This window comes from Carcharhinus amblyrhynchos, chromosome 9, assembly GCF_965287045.1.
Source record: "Carcharhinus amblyrhynchos chromosome 9, sCarAmb.v2.hapA, whole genome shotgun sequence".
Classification (NCBI taxonomy): Eukaryota; Metazoa; Chordata; class Chondrichthyes; order Carcharhiniformes; family Carcharhinidae; genus Carcharhinus; species Carcharhinus amblyrhynchos.
In genome coordinates, this window is record NC_137332.1 from 56,696,895 (window position 1) to 56,724,750 (window position 27,856).

General features: G+C 41.6%; 1 protein-coding gene across 1 annotated transcript in view; it reads right to left on the reverse strand.

Annotated features, from left to right (window-relative positions):
• hmcn1 (hemicentin 1) overlaps positions 1 to 27,856 on the reverse strand; it is a 543,993-nt gene that overhangs the window by 202,948 nt on the left and 313,189 nt on the right. Inside the window, exons 38-40 of the mRNA XM_080195726.1 lie at positions 25,614 to 25,796; positions 24,295 to 24,446; positions 17,742 to 17,865 (exon numbers count right to left, since the gene is read on the reverse strand). Coding sequence (XP_080051852.1) covers positions 17,742 to 17,865; positions 24,295 to 24,446; positions 25,614 to 25,796 — 459 coding nt within the window. The remainder of the gene's footprint in view (positions 1 to 17,741; positions 17,866 to 24,294; positions 24,447 to 25,613; positions 25,797 to 27,856) is intronic.

Below are 27,856 nucleotides of genomic sequence, written 5' to 3' on the forward strand. Positions count from 1 at the left end.
AGCTATTCTAGCCCATTAATGAAAAATTCTGATTTTAAACTTAACATGTATATTAGTTTGGGTGAGAGCAGAATAAAATGGGCGATGTTGCTGGATCCAGCATTATATCTGTTTTCTATTAGTCAAAGATGGACAATCATTGACCTACAGTGATTTCAGAGTAGTTTTAAGACCAGTACCGCCTCTCTTTTGAGGGATGAAATATAATCAGAAGAATAGAAAATAATTGCAAAGTCAGTTTTAGTGAAACCAAACCTTAATAACAGTCTTGGAGGAAGCTAGCATTGTTACAGACCTAGCAACCTTTCTGTCTGATTAGCTTCATTGGAACAAAAGTGCAAAATTGGAGTTGTAGGCCTTTCACTGTTCATGACGTGGAGAGGTGAAATTTGAGTAGGAAAATCTGTATTCAAGTTCTAAAATTCGGAATAACTAAAATTTGATTTGAATTACTGGATAAAACAGAAAAAAAGGACTTCAAATTATATGGAGTAGACTGTATTTAAAGAGTTGACAATTTATGGCTTAAGTGATTTTGATTGTTAACAAGCTGTAGGTTGCAACAACTGCAATTGTCCCCAGGCCCAATATATCCTTAGTGCTTCAGTATCAAATATTATCTGCTACCACTGTTGTGTGGTGCCCTGAGATGTTTTGCTACATTTAAGGCCCATTAAGGCACAAGCTATATAAGAATAGTTATGAGACAAGGTGTTTCAGCCATCTTGTGATTCAAATCAACATTCCCTCAAAACTGTGCAGCCATACAGCAATCTGAAAGAAGCTTGCACATAAGTCAGCCCTTTTAAACTATTGTGTATATTCAGCCACTCAATAAATTTAAAGGAATCGTGCATATACCATAACCATAAGAAATAGGAACAGGAGTAGTCTGTACAGCCTCTCGAACTTGCTCAGCCATTCAATGGCTGATCGGACATTCTTCATATTCCCATTATCTTTGATTCCCTTACTAATCAAAAATCTATCTACCTCAGCCTTAAATATACACTAGGACTCTGCCTCCACAGCTCTCTGTGTTAATGAGTTCCAAAGACTCTCAACCCTACGAGAGAAGAAATTCCTCCTTATCTCAGTCTTAAATTGGTGCCTGTTTAATGCTTATGTCCTCTGGCTGTAGACCCTCCCATGACAGGAAACATCCTCTCAGCATTTACCCTCCAAGCCCCTTCTAAATTCCAATGAGTAGAGTCCCAACCTGTTTAATCTTTCCTCATAAAATAATCTCTCCATACTGGGGACCATCATAATGAACCTTCTCTGAACTGACTCCAGCGAAATAATATATTTCCTTAAATAAACCTGTTCATAGAATTCCAGATATGGTCTCACCAGTCTTTGCATAGTTGCAGCAAAACTTACCTATTCTTTTACTCCAACCCCTTTGAAATAAGGGCCAACACTCCATTAGCCTTCCTGATTACCTGCTGCGCCTGTGTGCTGGCTTTGTGTGTTTTGTGCACAAGCACCCCTAAGTCCTTTTGTTTTGCAGCTTCATACAGTTTTTCTCTGTTTAAATAATACTCTGTTCTTTTGTTCTCCCTTCCAAAATGAACGACTTCACATTTTCCCTCATTATACTCTATCTGCCAATTTTTTGCCCACTTGACTTATCAATATCTCTTTGAAACTGTTTGTATCCCTCTCAAAACTTGCCTTTACATTTATTTTTGTGTCTGGCAACATTTGCTTGACTCTTTCACATCGTTAATATATATTGTAAACAGTTACAATCTTAGCACCAATCCCTGTGGAACTCCACTGGTTACAACCTGAAAAAGAACCCCTTATCCTTACTCGTGGTTTCCTGCTCATTAGCCAATCCTCTATCCATGCCAAAATACTACCTCCAACACCATGGACACTTAAATAAATTCCCCATGTACTTCCATGAAAAAAAGAGATAACATTAAAGATTCACTCAAACTACTTTTGTTAATTTATGTATGTTTCACGCTCCCTTTCAAACCAAAGCCTTGATAAACTTATCTTTACAAACAAGCTTTTGAAATCAACACCCTTTCTCTTAATCAGTAAATTTGGACTAAGTTATGCACAATACTTTTTTATTTCTATTTCTCAGAAGTTTTGTTTCTAAATTTTCATATCTTTGAGGTTAACTACAGAAACATAGAAAATGTATTGTTCTGAAGGAGACCATTTAGCCTACCAACCACAATTGTTGGGCTGCAGAGTTTTCCACAACTGATCTAGTGATAGTCTGCGCTCAAACATCTGGAAGTACCAACTGTGTAGGATTTGCCAATATATGAATATCCTTCTTGTTAGAGACAGAACCTTTCATTGCTGCTTTTTCACCATCTCATAGTTTGGCTAAAAATTGACCAAACCATCTCAAAGAATTAAAGTGAACTTCAGTGATGGTCAATCCTGGGGTTTTATCTCAATCTCAAAAACTCATCCAGTGAAGCTGTCAATTGCTACAGCTTTGCGCAGGCAATAATATTTATGTCCATCAAACATTATTAAGGATAATGGGGGTGACTCTGCTATCCTGCTGCATTACTATTTTAGCGCGGCGGACTGGGAGAATCACTGTCGGCCAATTCGCAGGATTCACACATGCGAACCAGTGCGGTCGAGATTTCGTTGGAAACCGGTGGAAAGAGCAGCTAAGTTATTTTAATCTAAATTGAATGTAATTTAAATGTGATTATCAGGCCCTAGACTGAAGTATCCGGGCCTGCCAGCATCTCCCACCCCATTAATACAAGTTCACTCCAGTGGGGTTCAGACTAGCTCCCCACTTCCAGGGAACTAGCGTGACGACCCCGCTGGAGTGAAGGGCGGGCAATCGGGGCACAGAGTCAGGTGGCGGAGGGGTGGTGCCCCCTGGGGGGGGGCAAGGGCACCCTGGCAGTACCAGCTTGTGCCCCCTTGCACACCCAAGAGTCAAAGTTCCCTTGCCCAAGGGGCACCTTGGCGCTGCTCACTAGGAATAAACTAGGCTTGTACTCATTAGAGTTTAGAAGAATGAGGGGAGATCTCATTGAGACATATAAGATGATGAATGGGATGGATAGGATAGAGGCGGAGAGGCTCTTCCTGATCAGAAAGGACAGTAGTACTAGAGGGCACACCTCAAGATAAAGGGGGGGCGGTTTAGAACCGAGTTGAGGAGGAACTTCTTCACTCAAAGGGTGGTGAATCTCTGGAATTCTCTGCCCGTTGAAGTGGTGGAGGCTGCCTCGCTAAATATTTTTAAGATGCGGGTTGATAGGTCTTTGATAGGCAAGGGGATTAAGGGTTATGGGGAGAGGGCGGGAATGTGGAACTGAGACACAACAGATCAGCCATGATCTTATTGAATGGTGGGGCAGGCTCGAGGGGCTAGATGGCCTACTCCTGCTCCTATTTCTTATGTTCTTATTATGTTGTTATTATGTTCTTATGTGTGAGGTAATGCCAAGGGGATGGGGTTTAGGAAGCCAGATGGTACATGGCTTAGGGAGCGATTGGTAGGAGGGGGGGCATCCTGCTGCCACTCTGCATTGGGATCGATCGGAGCTGGAGGAAGGCCAGCAATCAGGTTGGGCTGAGGTGGGTGGCCTGCCTGGTGGGGGTCTGCCAGGGGCGTGGGGGTGTGCCTCACGTGGGGGTGGGTGTCGGGCTGGCCTGGGAATGCTCATGGGGTCCGCGATAGGGCTGTGGGGGTGTCGGGAGGGGCAGCACTGAAGGGATCTTGAGCTGGTCAGCGATTGAGGTGGTCAGTAAACTGTAGGCTGACAGTTTGGGGCCACTGCACACTGGAACTGTCAGATTCTGGCATGAATAGGCCCCGCCCCCTCCGGGCTGTTAATGATATTCATTATTGTGACTGCTACATTGCACAGAGTGTGGGAAATTCTTCTGTGAAGTCGCATTGATTGGGATTTACACCAGTTTTCCTGCAAATTCAGCACTTGGAACTTTTTTGGGAGAATCGCCCCTTACTGTGTGCAAGTTAGAAACTGTCTTAAAGCCTGCAATAAGTGGTTACATTTAAGATATGTAACAAAGCTGCAAATAAACCTGCAAAACATGTTCCAGTTTTTGGTAAGAAAATACTTCCTGAAGTAAATTTATGTTTCTTTGTACTCTGCCAGCCACTAAAATGGAAGATAGCAAAGCATCAGAAGGCTCAAAAGACTATAGCATTCCGGATTTGTTAGCAAAAAAAAGCAATTGGCTTAGAGTTCTAACAGCTGGCAAGATACACTATGTTGGCCACATGAATCAATACTGAGTTGGCACATGCTGTTCTAAATATTATGCAGAACAGTACAAGAAATATCTTGTTGCACTGAATATGTTTGCCAGACTTCTAAACTACAGCTGTGTGAAATTATTCAAAAAATAACCTGTTTTTTTTCCAAAAATGATTCACGATTACAATAATAATCATGTTTTAGCAGTGAACACCTTAACCCTTTGAGAATCAGAAATAATGGGTCAGAGTAGAAAAGAAATCACCAATGCTTTGTACTGTTGCAAAGTGTGAGTCAAGGCTGTGAAACACTTAATTTCACAAAGCTTGTGCCATATTATGAAAAGATTGATGCAAAATGAAATGTCTTGATCTTAATTATTTTCTTTTAGCAGTTCATGTAAATCATGCTGTGACTGAGAACAAAGAGAACTGTGCAGAAATAAATATCTTACAATGAAATAACATATTACTTATGCGTCAGTTTAGTTCCCATTTCAAATTAAGAATTACGTGTTATTTTTATTTAATTAACAAATTAGGTAGCATTCATTAGTGCACAACCATAATATACAAGGTGCATTATTTATATGCTTCAAACTGAGAAATCAAGAGCAACAAGAGATCATGCACCTGTTTCTTATTTAGGTGCTAACTATGATATTTCAAAGATGACACTCTGATAGTATTTACTGCTCTCAATCAGATGAAGTCAAGACTTAGCTGTGGACATAAAACTACCTCTCTGAGCTAATTAGATTGGCAAACTGCTTAACTTTAGCTCTTACAACGGAGATATCCACTTTCCCAAAAAAAATTGTTGGTTTTCTCAGTTGAATTGCTCTAATTAGTTCTTTTTACCAATTCCAGTGTTAGAAGTTTATATACTATGAATAGACTGATGTAACATGACAATATTTGATTTAATGTGAAGGTTTGTGTATGAAAAAATGGTCAATGTATTTCATATTGCTTTGAAGAGAGAATGAAACTGTATTTTTTTATGTAAAAGATTTTCCATCTGAAATATATTCTCAGTTTATATGACTTTACCTCCCATTGCTTCCAGTGGGATCTGGAACATGTTCAAACAAGCTGTTTGCAGTGCTGGCTCATGTTTTGAACAGCTAACATGAAATTTCCATATCCAATTTAGATCAGGAAGATCTCAAATGTATGTGCTCACTTTATACCTGCCTTGATTCCATCAATGCAATTTGAATTGAATTACCAGTTCAACAGGTGGTTTGCTTTTGTTTGTACCAAAGTCCAATTTTCCCTTGATATTTACATCAGGCAAATGCGTGAAAAGGCCCAGCTCTTCCATTCCTTGCAGGGTTGTTGGGAGGTGACCGGCAGGTATACCTTGAACTCCTTCCTCCATGAATTCTGCCAAATTGCTGGTGCTGTAGTAATGCTATATACCAATCTATACTATTGAAATAAAACTTTGTGAGTACTTTTTTGACAATTCATCCAGCTCTAACTGATTGTAGGCATGTGCTAGGTCTAACTTGGAAAATACTCCTGCATTCAAACTTGAAAGTGTGGTGGAGAAAAATCATAAAGATGGATACCTGGCATAAAATAGCTGCCCGGCACACGAAGGGTTAAAAGACATTAAGCAGGCACTGACTTCTAATGCAGACAGCTGCTTGAAATTTAAACATACAGGACAGACAGTTATTTAAATTAAACATACTGGGAACAAATACTGCAGGAAGCCAGGCACCTTAAAGATAAAAATAGTCCTGGGACAATGGGGTCTGATAGATGAGCCATGAATGGGAATGGGAATACATAAACGCAGAAAAACTAATTATCGTATGACTAGACCGAAACTAAGACATTGATAAAGAGGAAATGTATCCATTCATGGAACAATGCGATATTAAAATGCTCATGTCTGTATCTGTCTGTAACGATGTGTTAAACTATCGATACTACTCAACTATAACAATGTGTTAAATGGCTAATGTTCGTACTATCCATTGTCTGAAAGGTATAAAAATAAACCGCTCCAATTGTATTATTGAGAGAAGGTTGCTGCCCAGTACTGCGGAGTGCCAATACCTTTTCTCTACAAAGCTTTGTTAAATAAAACTGTATTGTTGCACCCCCCCCCGTCTGACCCCAAAGTGGTTATTTCCCACAACAATTGGCATTGTCGGCAGGATCCTATTACTGGTGAGATCGATTGGCTGCGATCAGAACCAGAGTAGAGATCACTGAATCTCTGAGAGTCGGACAAGGTCAACAATACAGTTTGCAAGGGGTTAACCTTAAGGGATATTTGTAGTAATAAGTATTGTTGTACATGGTATTGTGATAAGTACTAACTGCTGATAGTGATAAGTAACTGTGACTTGTGCTGACTGACAAGAGACAAGGTAGGGCCTGTCTCTGAACCCTGCCTTAGACCGGACATTAAGAGGGGAAATCCCCCACGCTATGGTCAGGTCCTGAAGTGGGGAAAGAGACACCAAGGGCACTTAAGACTGTGAAGCACAAATGGCAGAAGTCAGATAACATCAAACTTTGTAGTGACGAATAAACAGAAAGAAATCCCACAACACCAGTTTAAAGTCCAAACAGGTTTATTTGTAGCAAAAGCCGCAAGCTTTCAGGACAGCTTGTCCCTTCGTCAGGTGGCTGGGCGTTCTGATCGTGAAAATGACACAAAGACACAAACTCAATTTACATGCATAATGATTGGAATGTGAGTCTTTACAGCTAATCAATTCTTAAAGGTACAGACAATGTGAGTGGAAAGAGCTTTAAGCACAGGTTAAAGAGACGTGTATTGTTTCCAGATAGGGAAGTTAGTGAGATTTTGCAAGTCCAGGCAAGTTGTGGGGGTTGTGCAAGTTGTGGTGATCAACTGTGACCTAAACCAGACTCCGGTGGAGAAGCACAGTGCCGATGTGGTAATAGTGGAAACCGTGAGTATAAATTGAAACCCAGAGATGGTAGTGAAACACGATGCTAGGGATAGTAATAGTGGCCGGGGATAGTGAAGTCCCTACGGTAGACAGCACACTTTACTAGAGAGTAATCGTGGCCGGGGGTGTGATGTCTGCGAAATGGCAGATAATGAAGTTAAAAGGGGATCTGCAGGTTCCCTCATTGAAGTTTACATGACAGACAGGCAACAGTTAATAAAGAGAATGCAGAAGGATGACTGGAATACTTCTCAGACCTTAGAGCAGCACAGAAAGTGGATAAATAAAGAAAAGAGAAACGAGACAAAGAAGATAGGAGTAATGTTAATACATCAGTTAGCTGGCCTAATTGAGCAAGTAGTCGCCTGTACTAAAAAGTGGAGTGAAGATAAAACAAAGATTAGAGAATTAGAATCCCAAGTGAGGGAACTGGAGAAACAAAACCAGAAACTAGAAGAGAAGCAATGGACAAGGGAAACTGTTCCTCTACTTCCTTATGAGTCCACACAACAGGAACTGATCACTCTTCCAGAGTGGGAAGCGCTAGAACACAACTTAGCGCCAGTGACCTGAGGGGGAACAGACGCGCAGCCAAAAGCAAATTATAAACCCTTCACTCCAGGTGAGAGACTGCAGATAATGGCTTCCCTGGGAAAATTACAACCTAGAAGCGCAAACACTAAATTCTGGGAAGAATTAGACACAATCTGGGTAGGACACCAATTATACCTGAGAGACGTATACCAGCTGGTCAGGGCAGCCTGTCCAGCAGATAAGTGGAGGCAGGTAGCAGGTAGACCTGCTGCTCCTCCAGCACAGGATTATAGTGAAGGGCGGTGGACACATGTAGTCGCCCTAACATTGGAGATAGATGCCCAACAGTCACCTTTCACCCAGTTTAAAGCAGAGATTTAGAGAGTATTACGGACTGCTTCCATTAACTGGAGCAGAATAACCACAACAAAACAGTTAAAGGGGGAAGGAGCTTCTGAATATGGGGAAATGATTGTTCCAGGTCTATCAAGAGTGCTCAGGACAAGGTAACCCAGGTCAGGGGGACTGAGTATTCATCCAGACTTTTGAGGATGGGCTCTCTAGCGCTCACCAAGGCATCCTAAAAATGGGAGTGATTATGTCCCAAGATTACGATGAGTTGATAGAGTGGGCTAACGGTGTACCGGGAGAAGTCCCAGGCAAGAGCAAGGCTAGAAAGAGTAGCAGCTGACGGTAACAGGAATGGAACAAAGTCTAAACTGACTTGCCACAATTGTGGATGGCAAAAGCACTTTGTGAGGGATTGCGGGGCCCCACGGAAAGAGAACAGATTTGGGAACAGTGGGAAACCTTGCAGCCACTGTAATAAAGATAGACACACAGAAGCAGTGTGTTGAGATAAGCTTTGGGAGACCTCCGACCCGATCCATGACAACAACAGAACCGGAGGAACCACAGAACCTCTGGGGTCAGCAAGATTGATAGTCTGCAGCCCCCATTCACAAGGGTAAGAAGGATTTATGTGTCAGCACTAGTAGGGGGCAGGCAATGTGAGATGCTAGTGGACACAGGAGCATATATATCTGTCATAGACCTTCTCTTACCCACTACAAATAAAATGATTTACCTAATCGGGATAGGCATTGAACCAATATTTCTCTTCGGTGTTCACGCAGGGGGACATGGATATAGCTGAGGAGGACGCTGGGTTGCAGGGGAGTAGAATTGACAGTGTTACAGTTGATAAGGAGGATGTGCTGGATATTCTGGAGGGTCTGAAAATAGATAAGTCCCCTGGTCCGGATGGGATTTACCCCAGGATTCTCTGGGAGGCAAGAGAAGTGATTGCAGAGCCTCTGGCTCTGATCTTCAGGTCGTCGTTGGCCTCTGGTATAGTACCGGAAGATTGGAGGTTAGCGAATGTTGTCCCATTGTTTAAGAAGGGGAACAGAGACTTCCCCGGGAATTATAGACCGGTGAGTCTCACTTCTGTTGTGGGCAAGGTTTTAGAAAAAATTATTAGGGATAGGATTTATAGTTATTTGGAGAGTAATGAATTGATTGGAGATAGTCAGCATGGTTTTGTGGCAGGTAGGTCGTGCCTTACTAACCTTATTGAGTTTTTTGAGAAAGTGACCAAAGAGGTGGATGGGGGTAAGGCAGTGGACGTGGTGTATATGGATTTTAGTAAGGCGTTTGATAAGGTTCACCATGGTAGGCTTCTGCAGAAAATGCAGACGTATGGGATTGGGGGTGATCTAGGGAATTGGATCAGGAATTGGCTAGCGGATAGGAGACAGAGGGTGGTGGTTGATGGTAAATATTCACCATGGAGTTCGGTTACGAGTGGTGTGCCTCAGGGATCTGTTTTGGGGCCACTGCTGTTTGTAATTTTTATTAATGATCTGGATGAGGGTATAGTTGGGTGGATTAGTAAATTTGCTGATGACACCAAAGTCGGAGGTGTGGTAGATAGTGAGGAAGGGTGTCATAGTTTGCAGGAAGACTTAGACAGGTTGCAGAGCTGGGCCGAGAGGTGGCGGATGGAGTTTAATGCGGAGAAGTGTGAGGTAATTCACTTTGGCAGGAATAACAGATGTGTAGAGTATAGGGCTAACGGGAGGACTTTGAATAGTGTGGATGAACAGAGGGATCTAGGTGTATGTGTACATAGATCCCTGAAAGTTGGGAATCAAGTAGATAAGGTTGTTAAGAAGGCATACGGTGTCTTGGCGTTTATTGGTAGGGGGATTGAATTTAGGAGTCGCAACTCTGGTGCGGCCGCACTTGGAGTACTGTGTGCAGTTCTGGTCCCCACATTACAGGAAGGATGTGGAGGTTTGGAGAGGGTGCAGAGGAGGTTTACCAGGATGTTGCCTGGTATGGAGGGGAGGTCCTATGAGGAGAGGCTGAGGGATTTGGGGTTGTTTTCGCTGGAAAGAAGGCGGCTAAGAGGGGATCTTATTGAAACATATAAGATGATTAGAGGTTTAGATAGGGTGGATAGTGATAGCCTTTTTCCTCTGATGGAGAAATCTAGCACGAGGGGGCATGGCTTTAAATTAAGGGGGGGTAGTTATAGGACGGATGTCAGGGGTAGGTTCTTTACCCAGAGGGTGGTGAGGGATTGGAATGCCCTGCCTGCTGCAGTTGTAAATGCGCCTAGTTTGGGGGCGTTTAAGAGATCCGTGGATAGGTTTATGGACGAAAAGGGATTGGTTTAGGTTAGTGGGTCATTGTTTTGTAACTGGTCGGTGCATCATCGTGGGCCGAAGGGCCTGTTCTGCGCTGTAATGTTCTATGTTCTAAAACACCTGCCTACTTGAGCGAAACCACGTTAGTAGAGATAAATAATCTATATATACACCAATGAAGTTTTATGTGTGCAAGAATAATGAGGGTACAATAATGGGAAATGATTTGATGAAAGAATATGAGATTCTGATAGACTGTGGAAAGGGAGAATTAATCTGGCCAAGACAGGATGATCAGAAAACTAGAATAGGAAAACTCACAAGTCACCTCGAAACCATTTAGGTGGCCACAGTCAGCACCAAAAGTTGGGAATTAGAGACAGGAGGGTTTGGAGCCATCTGTGCTCATGTCCCCTGGATATGGGCTAAAACAAAGTTAGATACCACTTTGACTATAATGGTCCCAATAAAGGTATCTTGACCGGAGCATAAGCCGTACCAACAATATCAATAAAATCAGAGGCAGAGAAAGCTGTAGTGGAGATAGTGAAAGGGTTAGTGGAAAGGGGGATTCTGAGAGAAACCACAAGCACCACTAACTCCCCAACATGGCCAGTGGGCAAACCTGACAGAAGCTATAGACTCACAACAGATTATACCAGACTCAACAAAGTCACGTCCAAGTTGCACCCCATTGTAGCAAGCCCTTCGACAATCCTGAATGGACTGTCACAGGAGCACAAAATATTCACAGTATTGGACATAGACAATGAATTCTGGTCCTTACCATTGGATCCTGAATCCCAAGACAAATTTGCTTTTACAGTGGGAGACAAACAGTACACCTGGACTCGTTTACCACAGGGATTCCACAATAGCCCCGCTATCTTCCATCGAGTAATGAGTGACATCCTGAACAGGGTAGAACTGCCAGAGGATAGTACAATTCTACAATATGTAGACAACATCCTGATAGCTTTGGAGTCCAAGTCAGGACATCAAGAAACCTTATATTTAGTACTGAATGAATTAAAAGCCGCACGGTTAAAGGTGAGCCCCAAAAAGACACAAATCGGGAAAACACGGGTCCTATATGTAGGACACCTTATATCCCAACGACTTCAAGAAATGCCAATGGACTGAAGAAAGCAATACAACAAATGCTGCGATCTGTCACCGTAAGAGGGGTCAGAAAGGTGCTAGGATTATTCAACTATAGCCGGAGTTTCATCCCAGGGTTCGCAAAACAAGCAGAACTCAAAAAAAGACTAGTCAAAGGGGGAAAACCAACTTTAGATCCCGTAGAACGGGCACCCGAGCAGGAAGAGGCCTACAGTAAACTACAACCAGAATTAATATCAGCCCCTGGACTAGGATTACCTGATTCTAATAAGAACTTCCATATCCATTGTAGCAGTGAGGGAGGGTTCTATTCTGCACTGGTAACAGAAGACGATGTTGACAGAAAGAGACCCATAGGATATTATTCCACAGCAGAAGGGCCGCTAGTCACCGGACTGTCCAGGTGCATAGCTGCTTCAGATTGCGTTGCCTGGGCCATAAAGGTTAGCGAGCCAATAATCATGACAGAGAATATAATCCTTCACACAAAACACACCTTGGTGGAGATGTTGAACACGGGAAAACTAAGGTCAGTCTCAAACACGAGAAGGGCTAAGTGGGAAGCTGTCCTTCTACCTCCAAGCAACTTTGTGACAATAATAAGGGATACAGGGGATAACCCAGCAGAAGGGATTTTAGACGTAGGAGAACCACACAATTGTGAGGATGTAGATATGGAAGAAGGAGAGGGTAGGATAAAGGATATACCCTTAATAACAGCTGAGGAGACCCTTTCTGTAGATGGGTCATGCAAATATGTGGAAGGATCACCCCGAACAGGGTGGGCAGTAGTGAATGACAAATTAGAGACAGTAAGGTCAGGAAGGATTGACAGAGGTCTATCCACACAAGTGGCAGAACTAGTGCCACTCACACAGGCACTAGAGTTATCTGAAGGTAAAACAGTAAACATCTATTCAGATAGTCGCTATGCATTCAGAGTCATACATGACTGCATGACAGCTTGGGGAAGAAGAGGGTTCATAACCATGGGAGGAACCCCTACTAAACACCAGCAAAGAATTGAGGCATTGTTGAGAACTAGCAAAAAACCTAGAGAAGCCATAGAATTAAAATTAAAGCACACCAGAAAGAATGAAGAAGAGATAACCCAGACTGGTTAAATTTCAAAAGGAACCAGATAGGGCGGCACAATTAGCCTTAGGACAGGAGACAATTAGGGAGTTGCCAATAGCAGCGATAGAACAGGTAGGAAATGAAATAGGTATTCAGGCTTTACATGAGGATGCCTCGAAAGAGGAAAAGGAGAGATGGGAAGCACAGGGAGCAGTCAAAGGAACTGATTTGGAGATGGGAAGATAAGGTAATAGATAGGATGCAAGACTGGGTGGAGAAGTGGCTGGTGGACTTCAACGCGGATAAATGGATAGTGGTCCATTTTGGCAGGTCCAATGGGATGAAGGAGTACAATATTAAGGGTAGGACTCTTAGCAGTGTTGAGGAGCAGAAGGACCTTGGGGTCTGGGTCCATAGGACTCTTAAATCGGCCTCGTAGGTGGAGGATGTGGTCAAGAAGGCGTATGGTGTGCTAGCCTTCATTAATCATGGGATTGAGTTTAGGAGTCGGGAAATAATGCTGCAACATTTTATAAGACCCTTGTCAGACCCCACGGAGTACTGTGCGCAGTTCTGGTCGCCTCACTACAGGAAGGATGTGGAAGCTATTGAGAGGGTGCAGAGGAGATTTACAAGGATGTTGCCTGGATTGGGAGGCATGCCTTATGAAGATAGGTTGAGGGAGCTAGGTCTCTTCTCCCTGGAGAGACGAAGGTTGAGAGGCGACCTGATAGAGGTTTATAAAATGTTGAGAGGTATAGATAGGGTGGATTCTCAGAGGCTATTTCCCAGGGCTGAAATGGTCGCTATGAGAGGACACAGGTTTAAGGTGCTGGGGAGCAGGTACCGAGGAGGTGTCAGGGGTAAGTTTTTCACTCAGAGGGTGGTGAGTGAGTGGAATCGGCTGCCGTCGGTGGTGGTAGAGGTGAACTCACTGCGGTCATTTAAGAGACTTCTGGATGAGTACATGGGATTTAATGGGATTGGGAGTTCTATGGCCTGGTAGCTATGGACATGATTGGCGCAACTTGTGGGCCGAAGGGCCTGTTTGTGCTGTAGTGTTCTATAGCACCAGAGTGCAAACGAAATATCCTGCTGGAACTACACCATGTGGGTAGAGAGGCCATGATAACTATATAGGAAAGAAATAGTGGTGGAAAGGGATGGGAAGAGATATAGCCCGACACTGTCACCGTCGTGTGACGTACGCACAACACAACCTAGTAGACTCATAAAAATTAAAATGGGACACCAGCCGAGACCAAAAGGCCCCTGGGAACATCTGCAAGTAGATTTCACAGGACCACTATCACAGTCCCATGGCAAAACTTATTGTCTGGTTATTATAGACCAGTTCATCAGGTGGGTAGAAGCGTTCTCTACTACAAATTGTACTGCTCCACGCTGGCTAGGATATTGGCAGAAGAGGTAATCCCTAGATGGGTAGTACCCCTACAAATCGATTCGGACCAAGGGACGCACTTCACTGGAAAGGTGGTAAAAACAGTATGCAAATTAATGGGGATAAAACAAAAATTTCATATCCCTTACCACCCACAGAGTTTTGGAATGGTGGAATGTATGAATAGAACACTCAAAAATGCGCTAGCTAAAGCCATACAAACATCAGGAAAAATGTGAACAGAGGTATTGCCCACTATACTAATGAGATTAAGAGCTACCACAAACCGGACAACCAGATTAACCCCTTATAAACTAATGACAGGACGGGTGATGCAATTACCAGAAAGCATCATAACAGGTGGGACCGATGTAGGTCCACTAAAAGATAAAATCAGGAGATATATTTTGGAACTAAGCACCCAACTCAAAGGGATGCACAAATTGGTAAGAAGTAATCAGGAACAAAGAGACAGAGAGAGAGAGCTTGAAATGCTCCCTGACGTCCCAACAGCGGGAAGTCGCGTCCTAGTAAAAACGTTACCTGACAAACCAGGGTTTGCACCAAAATGGAATGGATCATATAAAGTTATAACTCGTGGAGATACCTGTGCCTGTATAGACATAAGAGGGAAAGGCATATGGAAACATTGGACCCAGCTGAAATTACACAAAGAAATGCATGAATGAATGAATAAACAAGTGAACTAACAGAACTGCTTTTCTTAACACAGACAAAGACTGCAAGCAAGAACAATTGGTGCGGGCGGGTCAATAGATAATACAACTTTTGGAGATTATATAAATTATAGTGTTAGGTTTGGTATTTGATTGTTGCGAATATGTATGTAATTGCGTATGTAACTACTACTTTGCATTGTCGCGACTGTAAATTTGACTGGATTGGAGGATAATCTATTTTATAAGGCTCACATACATCTACACGGGAATTGGACTGTATGTTGCCATTTGGCACAATCGGTAGAAGCTCTATTTGTAGCCATCCCTGGTGGACCCCTCATGAATTATATACTGTAGATACATCAGATGCACTCTGTAAGGGACATATTGGCAAATATAAAAGAGGTACACAAGGGAGATGTGTGGGACTTGTAAACTCCACAGATCCTGTGTGCAGGGGGTTCCAACAGGTGGGAGAAAAAGCTTGTTCAGATACTGCAAGTTATCCGCTTTGTTTTACGGGGCAGGGATGGGGATGTGCCTATGCCTTGGTCCCGCGTGCAGATGCAGTGTGTCCGTCAACATTGTCGGGTTAATAAGGGACAGTTTACTTGCACTTGTGAGGAATGGAAATGTCTGAATATAACCGTGGGAAGACAGCTCATTTGTGGACAGTGCAACGGAACTCACGTAAGCTCGGCCAAATGGACATACCCATTTGATACTTACCAAGTGGTGGGATCAAACGGGGAGTCAAGTAAACTGAACAATTTGGCAATATAAACAAACTCATAATCAAGATACTAAATGTTACCGGGCTAAGAAGGGATATGTGTTCCTGTTCAATGGTACTTACACAACAGAAACACCAAACCTCCCTAACCGTTTTGCAGTAGGAACAATAGGACCACTGACTGTTCCATGCCCTCAGAAGGGGCATATGTGGTGGAGAATAGTAACCCGGGCTATCTGCGAAGAATTCTGCGCTGACTGGGAATCCCCGGGTGCAATGGGATCATCCCTGGGATATGGGTACCTTGGAGCCTTATGTTTGGGAGTTGGGGGACGGGGGTGGGGAACAGCAGGAGTGATTAGTAAAAATAATAGGAATTATATTATTTGTGGACTAACAGTCCTGGGAAACAGCACTTCAAAAGTACTGGAGGCTGTTAACCAAGAAATGGCTGAACTGAGATTGTATGCACAGCAAACACAATATGCTACAGTGGACTACCAGTTAGCACAACAAGGGGGAGTGTGTACAATTATAGGCAATAAATGCATAACCCATGTAATGGACGACTCTTATAACATTACACAAGTCATCAATAACATCAGAGAACAACTTGATAGCTTCAGACAGGGAACCAAGAAAGGAAGTAACTTGCTGGAATGACTAGTAGGGGGGGGGGTCTTGGGAATCTTATTTATCACATGGATTGGTCATACTCATTTCAATTGTAATTGTCTGTTGTCTGATTATCGGATGCCTAAAAGTCTGCTGCCAGGTTTTGATAACCAGAATTGTGCCAGGAGCCAGTGTATCCATCAAAGAAGAAACTATGATGAAGGCCCCTGAAGACCTCCGAAGAAACAAAGAAAAAAAGGAAAACCACCTATATATGTGAACATGCAGCTGTTGGTCTAGGGATTATTAAAAATGATAAATAATCTGACCAAAAGAGGGGACTGTGGTGGAGAAAAATCATAAAGATGGATACCTGGCATAACCACATAATATAGATTCTTAAAGTGATATCAATGTTCATAACACAACACCTCCTCTTCCCCTTAGACAACGGAATAGAATGGAACTTAATTTTGTAATTTAGCATGGCAAACTTTGCAGAACTTGTGCACTCTTTATGGCCATTGTGGCAATTAAGCATGTTTGCTGCCATTTTGTTGAAGGTTAATTCATGTGTGCGTGATAATGACTATGCTATTACAGTAAAATCTTAGCTGGCATGCATGGGAATGGGTGTTGCCAGTTAATAAAAAAATGCTGGTTCAGGGAGAGTTCCATTTACGATCGAACACACCACAATATTTGTAGCACTAACTAATAGGCAAGTGCTCAGGAAGTGCAGTGTTATTTTTATGTCTAATTTTCAACAGTAGATTCAAACATAAACTAAAGTATAAAATAATACATTCTACAGGTACAGATTGGGATAGCTACTTTGTTGCTTCCCATCGATAAAGTGATGATTCCTATTAAGGGAACATGTAAAATTCCTGAAAGATTTGGTTGGGAGTGTGCTGGATGATAAAGTTAACTGTATAACTTTTTGAAGGACCCCACCCACTCCGGACATACTCTCTTCCACTTTCTTCTGTCAGGGAAAAAAATAAAAAGTCTGAGGTCACATACTAACTGACTCAAGAGCAGCTTCTTCCCTGCTGCCATCAGACTTTTGAATGTACCTACCTTGCACTAAGTTGATCTTTCTCCACACCCTTGCTATGACTCTAACACTACATTCTACACTCTCTCCACTCTTCACTATGACTGACATACTTTGTCTGTGTAGCATGCAAGAAACAATACTTTTCATTGTATGCTAACACATATGACAATAATAAATTGTTGTAAATGTAATATTTTCCAATAAAAGTCTTTCATTACTTTAAAAAAGATATATCCTGCTTACAATTGTTAAACTGGCTATTTGAAAAAGTGTCACTCTTGATTGAGCTACATTCAGATTAATGCATATGCCTGAAACATTACTATTTTAAGTAGCTTGGTGTCATATATTATTTTATAATGCTCCTGTAAAGTTTATGTTATGTTAAAGGTGCTATATAAATAAATTGTTGCAGACAAAACTACACATCTACAATAAACACAAATGGAAAGTATCAAGAACCGCCTCTTTGATCAGCTGAAGATGCACATGGAGCATGGTTGATGTGGACTATTCAAATAAATGGGAAATGGACACTCATCAGTTGAGATTGTATTATGGCTGGAAAGCAAGAAACATCTCTAGGCGGATAAATCAGTGTTTTCTTGTATACAGATTACTTAGTTTAACTTAAACACATTGTTTCGGGGAGTTCATACAAAAACAAGAGAAAGATTTGTCATAATGTTACCATGAACTCTGAGGTCAATGTCCCGTTGCTGTTCACCTGCAGCATTTACTGCTACACATGTATATTTGCCAGTGTCACTGATCTGAGTGTTGGTGATAGCAAGCACTCGACCTCCCGATAGAACCTGCAAGGAAGGATATCCACAATACGTTAAAGGACATACATAAGAGAATCGAGTTCTCAAGCAAAAGTAAAGCTAAAAAGAAATGGTTTTGTGTAATTATCACAAAATGCTAAATGTAAACTTGTTGGTATTATTAAGTTGCTCCTTGTTTCAGTGTTTTGAAAAACATTTTGTGTAGGACATTTCACTTTCAGTTCTACAAGATGATATTATGAATAGGAACAATGGGCTGTGGCTATGATTTCTCTGGGGCAATTCTGAACTTTTGACTGGTTTGTAGTGTGTCCACAACATCCCAATAGATTTGGTGAAAACACAAATCATTTTAGTTTCAGGCCTCTTTAGAATCCAGTTGCTGAGCTGTGCAGAGAGCATGTAGCTCACTGAACTGGGGGTAGTCCGTGGGAGATAATGTGTGATGCTGGGTAACCATTGTTTCTTTGCAATTTTGAATCTCTTGCCTCCTATATTTTGAAATCACAGGAGCAGAATTGCACCATGTCACACTAGATGGAGACATGTACAAAATAAATGGCTCCAATCTGCCTTTGGTCATCAGTTCTAAAGTAGGCAACTCAGACAATTGACAAAACTGCTGTTAAGCACATAGAAAGTAGCGGTAAGATTAACAATTACCAGACAGTTCAAAAGAATGCGCTTCTCCTTTAAGTGAAAGGAAAAAATAATAATACATAAACATCACCATAGACGTAGTCGATAGCCATCTCATTAGTAGCATGTCAAGCCTGCCAGTTATGAATCCCAGCAAGTCAAGAAAATAGACCGTCCACCTCATGCCAGTGAATCTAGTTTATTATGTTCATGGAGTGGGATATGCATTGTCTACCCGTTCACTGAAGGTCAGAAGAGCAGCTGATTAGTTTGGGAAAAGGACCACAATAAGTCAAAAGGGTACCCTGCAATGAGGGGTGGGCATAGTCAGGCTGTCAATAGAGATGGCAGAAAATCAGGGTAGTATCTCAAAAAAACTGATGGTCTTATTTGTCACATTTTAAGATTACAAGTCATGCAAATACAATCATCTGTAGCTGAGAGGTCACGTCAATAGTCTGTTTTAGCTGGAAAGTTATTTTAGTTTACTGCTGTTATCCACCAATTAAAACACAGTTTTAAGATCTTTTTCACCATTTCTTCCTTTACGTGACTATGGTAGAATTTAGTATAGACGGTAGGGTTCCTGGTCCTGCTCATTGGTTGGAGAATTGGTGGGAATCTCATATCACTTTTCTCTGGGAAGCCAACTTTATTTTATTCATTCAGGTGATGTGGCATTGCTGTCTGGGTCAGCATTCGCTGCCTGTCCCTAACTGTCTTTGAACTGAGTGGCTTGCTAGGCCATTTCTGAAGGCAATTAGGATTCAACAACATTATTACAAGGTAAGTAGACACAGATCTGGACAGTATAGCACTTTGCATCGGATTGAAATCTTGTCCCCAAAAGCTGCCAACCAGAGATTGGCAGCTCCTCAGTACTGGCAGCACCACTTGGAAGGATGGCCACTGCCATTAATACACTAAGGTTTTAATCCGAGATCATTGCTGGAGTGGGATAAATGGGAGAGGGTGGGGTTTGTCAGGAATGGGTTGCTGACTTAGGTTTTGGGGATGTAGGGGCTGCTGGCGGGTGAGGCAAGAGGGCTGGGGGCAGAAAGGAAGTTCTCATGGTTCCCCGCTCCCCCACCTTCCCATGCCAAGTCCCTTAATCGGAAGCAGAGTGTCTGTCAATGTGGAATCCCTGATAAACAGCTAGCAGACACAACAGTGCTTTCTAGAGGCACAAAACCTGTGCAAGTCCCATTAGTCTCTGAGCCACCATTAAATCCTGGTAGGTTCCAAAGTAATTGGTTTTAAGTGGCTCATCAACAAGAATCACTACCTTCCCACTGCTAGTGGCTGGATTGGCCTCTTCCTGTTGCTCACTAAATATAACTTCAAGATGTAGGAACAGAAGAAGGCCATTTGGCCCATCGAGTCCACTCTACCACTCAATGAGATCATGACTGATCTGATATAATCCTCAATTCTACTTTCCTGCCTTATCCCCATAACCCTTGATTCCCTTACTGATTAAAAATCTATATCTCAGTTTTGAAGATACTTAATAACCCAGCCTCTATAGCTCTCTGTGGTAAAGAATTCCACGGATTCACTATCATCTGAGAAAAAATTCCACCTCATCTCTGTCTTAAATAGGCAAATACTTACTCTGAGATTATATCCTCAGGACCCAGACTCTCCCAGAAGGAGAAACAACCTCTCCCCTAACAAGCCCCCTGATAATCCTATATGTCTCAATAAGGTCACCACTTATTCTAAATGCCAATGAACCCACGCCAAATCTACTTAACCTCGCCTCATAAATCCCTCTATACCTAGGATCAACCTGGTTAATGGACTGTCTCGAATGCTAGTATAGCTTTCTTTAAATAACAGGACCAAAATTGTTCACAGAATTCCAGGTATGGTCTAACCAATGCCTTGTATAGTTTTGGCAAGATTTCCCTATTTTTATACTTCATTCCTTTTGAAGTAAAGGCCAACATACCATTTGCCTTCCCAGTTAATTGCTGAATTTGCATTCTAGGTTTCTGTGATTTATGTACGAGAACTCCTAAATGCCTCTGTGCTGCCGTTTTCGACAGACTTTATCCATTTGGAGTTTAATGCAGACAAGTGTGAGGTATTGCACTTTGGAAGGACAAACCAAGGTTGAACATACAAGGTAAATGGTAGGACACTGAAGAGTGTAGTAGAACAGAGGGATCTGTGAGTACAGATACATAATTCCCTAAAAGTGGCATCACAGGTAGATAGGGTCGTAAAGTGTGCTTTTGGAACATTGGCCTTTATAAATCAAAGTATTGAGTATAAGAGTTGGAATGTTATGGTGAGGTTGTATAAGACATTGGTGAGGCCGAATTTAGAGTATTGTGCGCAGTTTTGGTCACCTAATTACAGGAAGGATATTAATAAGGTTGAAAGAGTGCTAAGAAGGTTTACGATGATGTTGCTGGGACTTGAGAAACTGAGTTACACAGAAAGGTTGAATAGGTTAGAACTTTATTCCCTGGAGCGTAGAAGAATGAGGGGAGATTTGATAGAGGTGTATAAAATTATGGTGGGTATAGATAGAATGAATGCAAGCAGGCTTTTTCCACTGAAGCTAGGGGAGAAAAAAACTAGAGGAAGTGGGTTAAGGGTGAAGGGGGAAAAGTTTAAAGGGAATGTTAAGGGGGTTTCTTCACACAGAGAGTGGTGGGAATGTGGAATGAGCTGCCAGATGAAGTGGTGAATGCAGGCTCACTTTTAATATTTAAGAAAAACTTGGACAGATACATGGATGAGAGGGGTGTGGAGGGATATGGTCCAGTTGCAGGTCAGTGGGACTGGGCAGAAAAATGGTTCGGCACAGCCAAGAAGGGCCAAAAGGCCTGTTTCTGTGCTGTAGAGTTCTGTAGTTCTACTTAAATAATATTTAGCACTTGTATTCTTCTTACCAAAATGCATAACTTCACATTTTCCTACATGATGACTGGAATTTTACTGGCCCACCCGCCACAGGAATCAGAGCGGGCGAGGGGTGGAGCATGGGAAGGTCAGGCAAGATTTTACGGTTTTGGGATGAGTGAGATCCTATGTTCCATCTGCCAAATTTTTGCCCATTGAGCTAACCTTTCTATGTCCCTATTTAATCTCTTAGGGTGGGATATTCCAGCTGCGCTTGCACTAAAACTGGAAAACCTTGCCCCCTGCCCACTACAATTCTTGGGATGGGAAAGGCGTCATTCTCACCAATTTCCTTCTGACCTATTTTTGTGTCATCTGCAAACCTGGCAAAACAATAGCACATTCACTTCCTTCATCCAATTCATCAATACATATTGTAAATAATTGTGATCCCTTCGATGTTCTACTAGTTAGAATTGCCATCCTAAAAATGCCCTTTCTCTTCCAAATCTGTCTTCTATCAGCTAATCCTCTATTCAAGCTAATATTCTATCCCCCTACACCATGGGCTCTTATTAAGTAGCCTTTTGTGCGGTACTTTTTCAAATGCTTTTTGGAAAGCCTAGTATATTATATCTAATGGTTCCCCTTCATCATTACTATCTCAAAGAATTCTAATAGAATAAGAATCCCTACAGTGCAGAAGGAAGTCATTGAGCCCATCAAGTCTGCACTCAGACCCAGCCCCCCTGGACTATCTCCGTATTTACCATGGTTAATCCATCTAACCTGCACATCTTTAGCCACTAAGGAGCAATTTAGCATGGTCAATCCACTCAACCTGCACATCTCTGGACTGTGGGAAGAAAGTAGAGCTCCCAGAGGAAACCAGTGCAGACACGGGCAGAGTCAGTCACCCGAAGTTGGAATTGAAGCCAGGTCACTGACCTGTGAGCAAGCAGTGCTAACTACCGTGCCATCCAATAAATTTGTCAGGCATGATTTCCTCTTCATGAAGCCATGCTGACTCTGCTTGATTATATTATACTATACATTTCCATATGCTCTGCTATTACATCCTTTATAATGGATACCAATACTTTCCCAGTTGAGACATCTAGCCTATAGTTACTTGTTTTTTGTCTCCCTTCCTTTTGAATAAGGGTGTTACATTGTGTTACACTGGCAGTTTTCCAATCCTCTGGGACTTTGCCAGAATTTAAGGAATCTTGGAAGATTTCCACCAATGCATCCGTTAATCTGTAGCTATTTTCTTTAATGTCCTGGGATGCAACCCATCAGATCTACGGCACTTATCAGCCTTCAGTCCCATTAGTTTCCCTCATACTTCATCTCTAGCGGTAGTTATTGTATTTATTTCCTCCCCCACCCCTTTTCACCCCTCGATTATTTAGTATTTTTGGAAAATGTTAATGTCTTCCACCATGAAGACTGATGCAAAGTATTCATTTAACGCCTCTGCTATTTCCTGGTTCCCCATCATTATTTCCCCAGTTTCATTCTCTGAGGGGCATATGTTCACTTTGGCCTTGCTCTTCCCTTTTATGTATTTAAAGCAGCTTTTGTTTTCCACTTTTATATTACTTGCTAGATTACTTTCATAGTTTACCTTCTCCCCCATTTTATTTTTGGTCATCTTATGTTGGGTTTTAAAACTTTCCCAATCCTCTGGTTTACCACTAATCTTTGCCACATTATATGGTTTTTCTTTTTAAATTTAATACTATCCTTAAGGTTCTTGGTTAACCATAATTGATTTATTCCCTTCCTAGAATCCTTCTTCCTCACTGGGATATACCTTTGTTGTGAATTGTGAACTATTTTCATAAACTTTTGCCATCGCTGATCAACCATCTTTCCTGCTATACTCTTTTCCCAATTCACTTCAGTCAACTCTGCCCTCATTCCTACATAATTACCCTTATTTAGATTCAACATAGTTGCTTCTGACCCAAGTTCCTCACTCTCAAACAGAATGCTAACTTCTACCATGTTATGGTCACTGTTTCCTAGGGATCTTTTACTTTGATATTGTTCATTAAACTTGTCTCACTATAGTCTGATTCTTGGTTGGATCCATAACATATTGTTCTAGGAAACTGTCCCGAATATATCTTATGAATTCTTCCTCGTGATTACCTCTGTCAATTTGATTTTCCTAATCCATGAATAGTAAAGTCACCCATGATTAAAGTACTACCTTTTTTACATGTTCCTATTATCTCTTGATGGTGAATATAGAGGCAATTAGTCATTTAGGAGGCCAACTCACACAGGATGAAGCATTTAGGACCTCGATCGACTTAAGAGTGAATGGGCCTACATGATGCTGCCACTGCCCTCTTCCTCACTCCTGTAAAATGGGAAACAGGTCAAGGGCAGGTGGTAAGGCAGCAAGAAGGCCATGTGCTGCTTTTTACAAGCATCCCACCTTCAAACCCACACTAATTGACATGCTGAGGCCATGAGGCGTTTTGGGACCCATTTTCAACCCTGACTTTGGGGCCCAAATGTCCCTGGGAAAATTCAGCCCTATGATGTGGCATCCAAGAGTTTATATTATCAAAGGTGTCATGTTTGATGAGATATCAAAACAGGGCTAGTCCTGCTCATTTATAAAAAAATTCTACAAAGCATTTTCAACGAATCTGAGAGTTCTTGAAAGCCTTGACCAATTTGAAGGAACACAGCTCAGTTGATCATGCATTTTGTTTACTCTTTAAGTGATCTTGTATTTTGCAAATTGGTTTATGCATTTACTGGCCAGAGTGACTACATTCAAAAGACATTTATTGGCTGACAAGAACTTTGAGACAGCTTAAGAACATGAAAGATGCTTTATGAAGGAAAGATCTATACTTCTTTAGAGTTGGATGCCATGCTTGAACCAATCAGAAACACTTTAATGTAATGACTAGTGTTAAACCAAATTAGCAATACCTGAATGCCATCTGAAAAGCTGGAGATGGGGCTGCCGTCTTTCAGCCATGTCAAGTTTGGTGCTGGGATGCCACGGGCTTCACATTCCAGTCTAACAGGATTATTCACCACCACGGTCACCATGTCACTGCTGCCAAGGATTGTTGGAGGAACTACAAGGTGAAATGATCCAATGCGAAAACAAAGTTTGTTCAAAATGTTGGAACATCATTTGTTTCAATTTATTAAAATATTGTGTATTAGTTGTCTTCGATGCACATTAATTGGTCCATCCTATTTTCATTGCCTACGTTTATGATAGAGTGATTCAATGTCCATTTAAATCTGTTATCAAACTGGCTAATCTGCCTGCTGATGCACTGCAACCTATTTTAGAGCACTCTGTATGGTTTATTGGTGTTGTCAAATATTGACCTTTCAATAGCATTCCCAAAATATATCTTCTTGATTTGTGGGATATTTCTGTTGTATGTTTTCTTTTTTCCCCTTCATAATGACTCAAAACATCAATTGTAAGTAATTTTGACTTGGTGAACAGTGCAGCTTGTTTTTCATTTCTCTCAACTCTTATTTCTACCATAAACATTCAAAGTCAAACTTACCCTCACTGTGTATGAAATGCATTGAAATATTTTGAAATAAGGTACTGTATTATACAGACATTTCAGACAGAAACAATACATTCTTGATGTGCAGCAAAACTGACTTCCCTGAGAGATGCTATTCAGCCTTGCAGGTTAATGACATTACCCTTATGGTTAATAAGTCATTTTCTTAATTTTAATGCCATTTCTGACATCTCCATTTGTCTGTTCAAATTCAATGTAGAATGTCCAAATTACAGCACTGTACAACTCTGCCTATGTGCAAAATATGCGTTCAGTGAGCAGACCTGCAAATTAATAATTTAAAGTTGGGATTTAAACGTTTACTATTAAAACGTAATCCGCTTCTTTTTTCACTGAAGAGCTATTAAAATATGTTTACTGCAGTACTTATAGTATATATGCAAGTTATAAAAGTTTTAATTCTTTCAATAAGTTTGATGCATCTTACACATCATAGTACCTGATATTGTATTTCCATTAAGGTTCAATTATCTTAATGTATTGATGTGGAGATGCTGGTGTTGGACTGGGGTGGGCACAGTAAGAAGCCTCACAACACTAAGTTAAAATCCAACAGGTTTATTTGGTATCAGTGATCTCACTTGAAGAAGGAGCAGTGCTCCGAAAGCTTGTGATGGGCTTTAACCTAATACTTCTTAATGTATTAGCATTTGCACTAATTTTATGAATGCACAATGTCAGCTCACTTACCATAAATTTTCACACTGTAGAATAACTCAGCCGAACCTGCCACATTGACTGCTGCACATCTATACATGCCCCTGTCTGTTACTTGAGCACTGGCAATCTGTAGGAGCTGACCCCGATTCAGGATGGAACCTCTAAAGCTTGTGCTTGTGCTGATTGGCTGGTTGTCTTTGTACCACGTTATAGCTGGGGTTCAGAAAACTTGGAATGAGAAGATATTTTACAGCCCACAATCATTGCAGTTGAGATTTTGAATCAATAAATTTCCATCCAAGGGCAGGGATTTTACTGGCCCCCAGGGAGCATGTTGGAATGTGGAGGCCAATAAATCCAATGGGATGGCAGTAGGATGGTATGTCTGTCACCTTCCCACCACCATTGGCATTCTACGAGTGGAGAGGAAGGTGGTGGATGGCCCTCCAGGCCCCTGAGTTCAATCAAGGCCCTTAAGTAGACAATTCAGCAACACTTTGCTCTTGTTTCCATCACTGTTGTAATTTTACCTGTGGCAGGTGTACTTACTACCATGTAGGGAGACAGCCTGATATACCCTGGTGGCCTCCTTGCATAATCGGTGGGGGACCCTTCGGATCAGACACTCTGTGGCTCATGAAGGGCACCCCTTGGTGCCAAGGGTTATCCCCTCAGAAAGAAACTCCCTGCCCCCATGAACAACAGCCACTCTCACCTCACTGTCTGAATGGCACCAGTGAGTCCGACCAGCTTAGCTCCATTCCGGGATCACTCCCATCATAACTACTGCTGCCAGGTTGCAGTACAAAGTATGGCCACCACTCCTGGTGGCATTACGTCTGATTGGCCAGCAGCTCTTGGAGACAGAACTCCATCTCCTAAAACAATGGGAGCCCCCACTTACAGGCAGTTAATTACCTGCTGTATATAAAATACAATCTGGTCTACCAGGACTATCTAGGAAGGTTGCCCTTGACTTTCCACATGTTGTCACCTGTAAAATTCCAGCAAGGATTAAAACTCTTTATTTCAATTTTACGTATCCTGAGTAACCCTCCTTACTTAAGTAAGTAATCCTTACTTACCCTCCTAACTATATATTTTACAAATTTTACATTGAAGTCTATTGTATCTAAGATACATTATGTTTGTGTCAATCTATTTGTGATTTTGAAATTCATCAATTGTCTATGATATCAACTAATCTTCCTGGTCATCTATTTTTCCTTCCAGTTCTCAATTTTCCCCCTTACCCCTCCTCTTCTGATGGCTCACGATGGGGTATATTTCCATGAGCAACAATGCCCTCAGTGGCAACTCTAGCCAGCACGATCTGTATTGATATATAAGAACATACAAGTTGGAAGGCGGCGTAGACTAATCGGTCCATCAAGCCTGTTCCTTCTACTCATGATAACCTTTCACCTCTTTGTTAATCAAAAATTTATTTAGCTCTGCCTTAAAAATATTCAAAGACTCTGCTTCTATTTCCTTTTGAGGCAGAGTGTTCCAGAGATCACGATGCTCTGTGAAAAATAAATTTTCATCTCTGTCTTAAATGAGCAACCTCTTATTTTCAAACAGTGACCTCTACTTCTAAATCTTCTGACAAGAAGAAATATCCTCTCCACATCCACCCTGTTAATATCCCTCAGGATCTAAAAATGCTTCAATCAAGTCAGGTCTTACTCTTCCAAACTCTTGTGGATACCAAACTAACCTTGCAAAACTTTCCTCATAAGACAACCCCCCATTTCTTCTATTAGCCTAATAAATTTTCTCTGAACACATTTAAAACTTTCCTTAAATAAGGAGACCAATACTATACTGTATACAAATCTACAGATGTGGTCTCATCAATGCCCTGTACAACTGAAGCTTAACCTCCCCATTTTTGTAATTAATTCCCTTCATGATAAATAATAACATTTTATTAGCTTTACGAATCACTTGCTGTACTTGTGCCTTTTTGATTCATGAACTAAGATGCCCAGATTCCTTTGCACTAGAGAATTCCGCAATCCCTCCCCATTTAGATAACAAGCTTTTTTTTTAATTCTTCAGGCCAAAATGGATAATTTCACATTTGCCCGTATTTTACTCCATTTGCCAGATTTATATCCACTCACTGAAACTACCTATGTCTATTGCAGCCTCCTTATGTCCTCTTCACAATTTACTTCCCTATCTATCTTTGTGCTGTCAGCAAATTTAGCAACCTTCAGTCCATTTATCCAAGTCATTTATATAAATTGTAAAATGGCGGGTCGGAA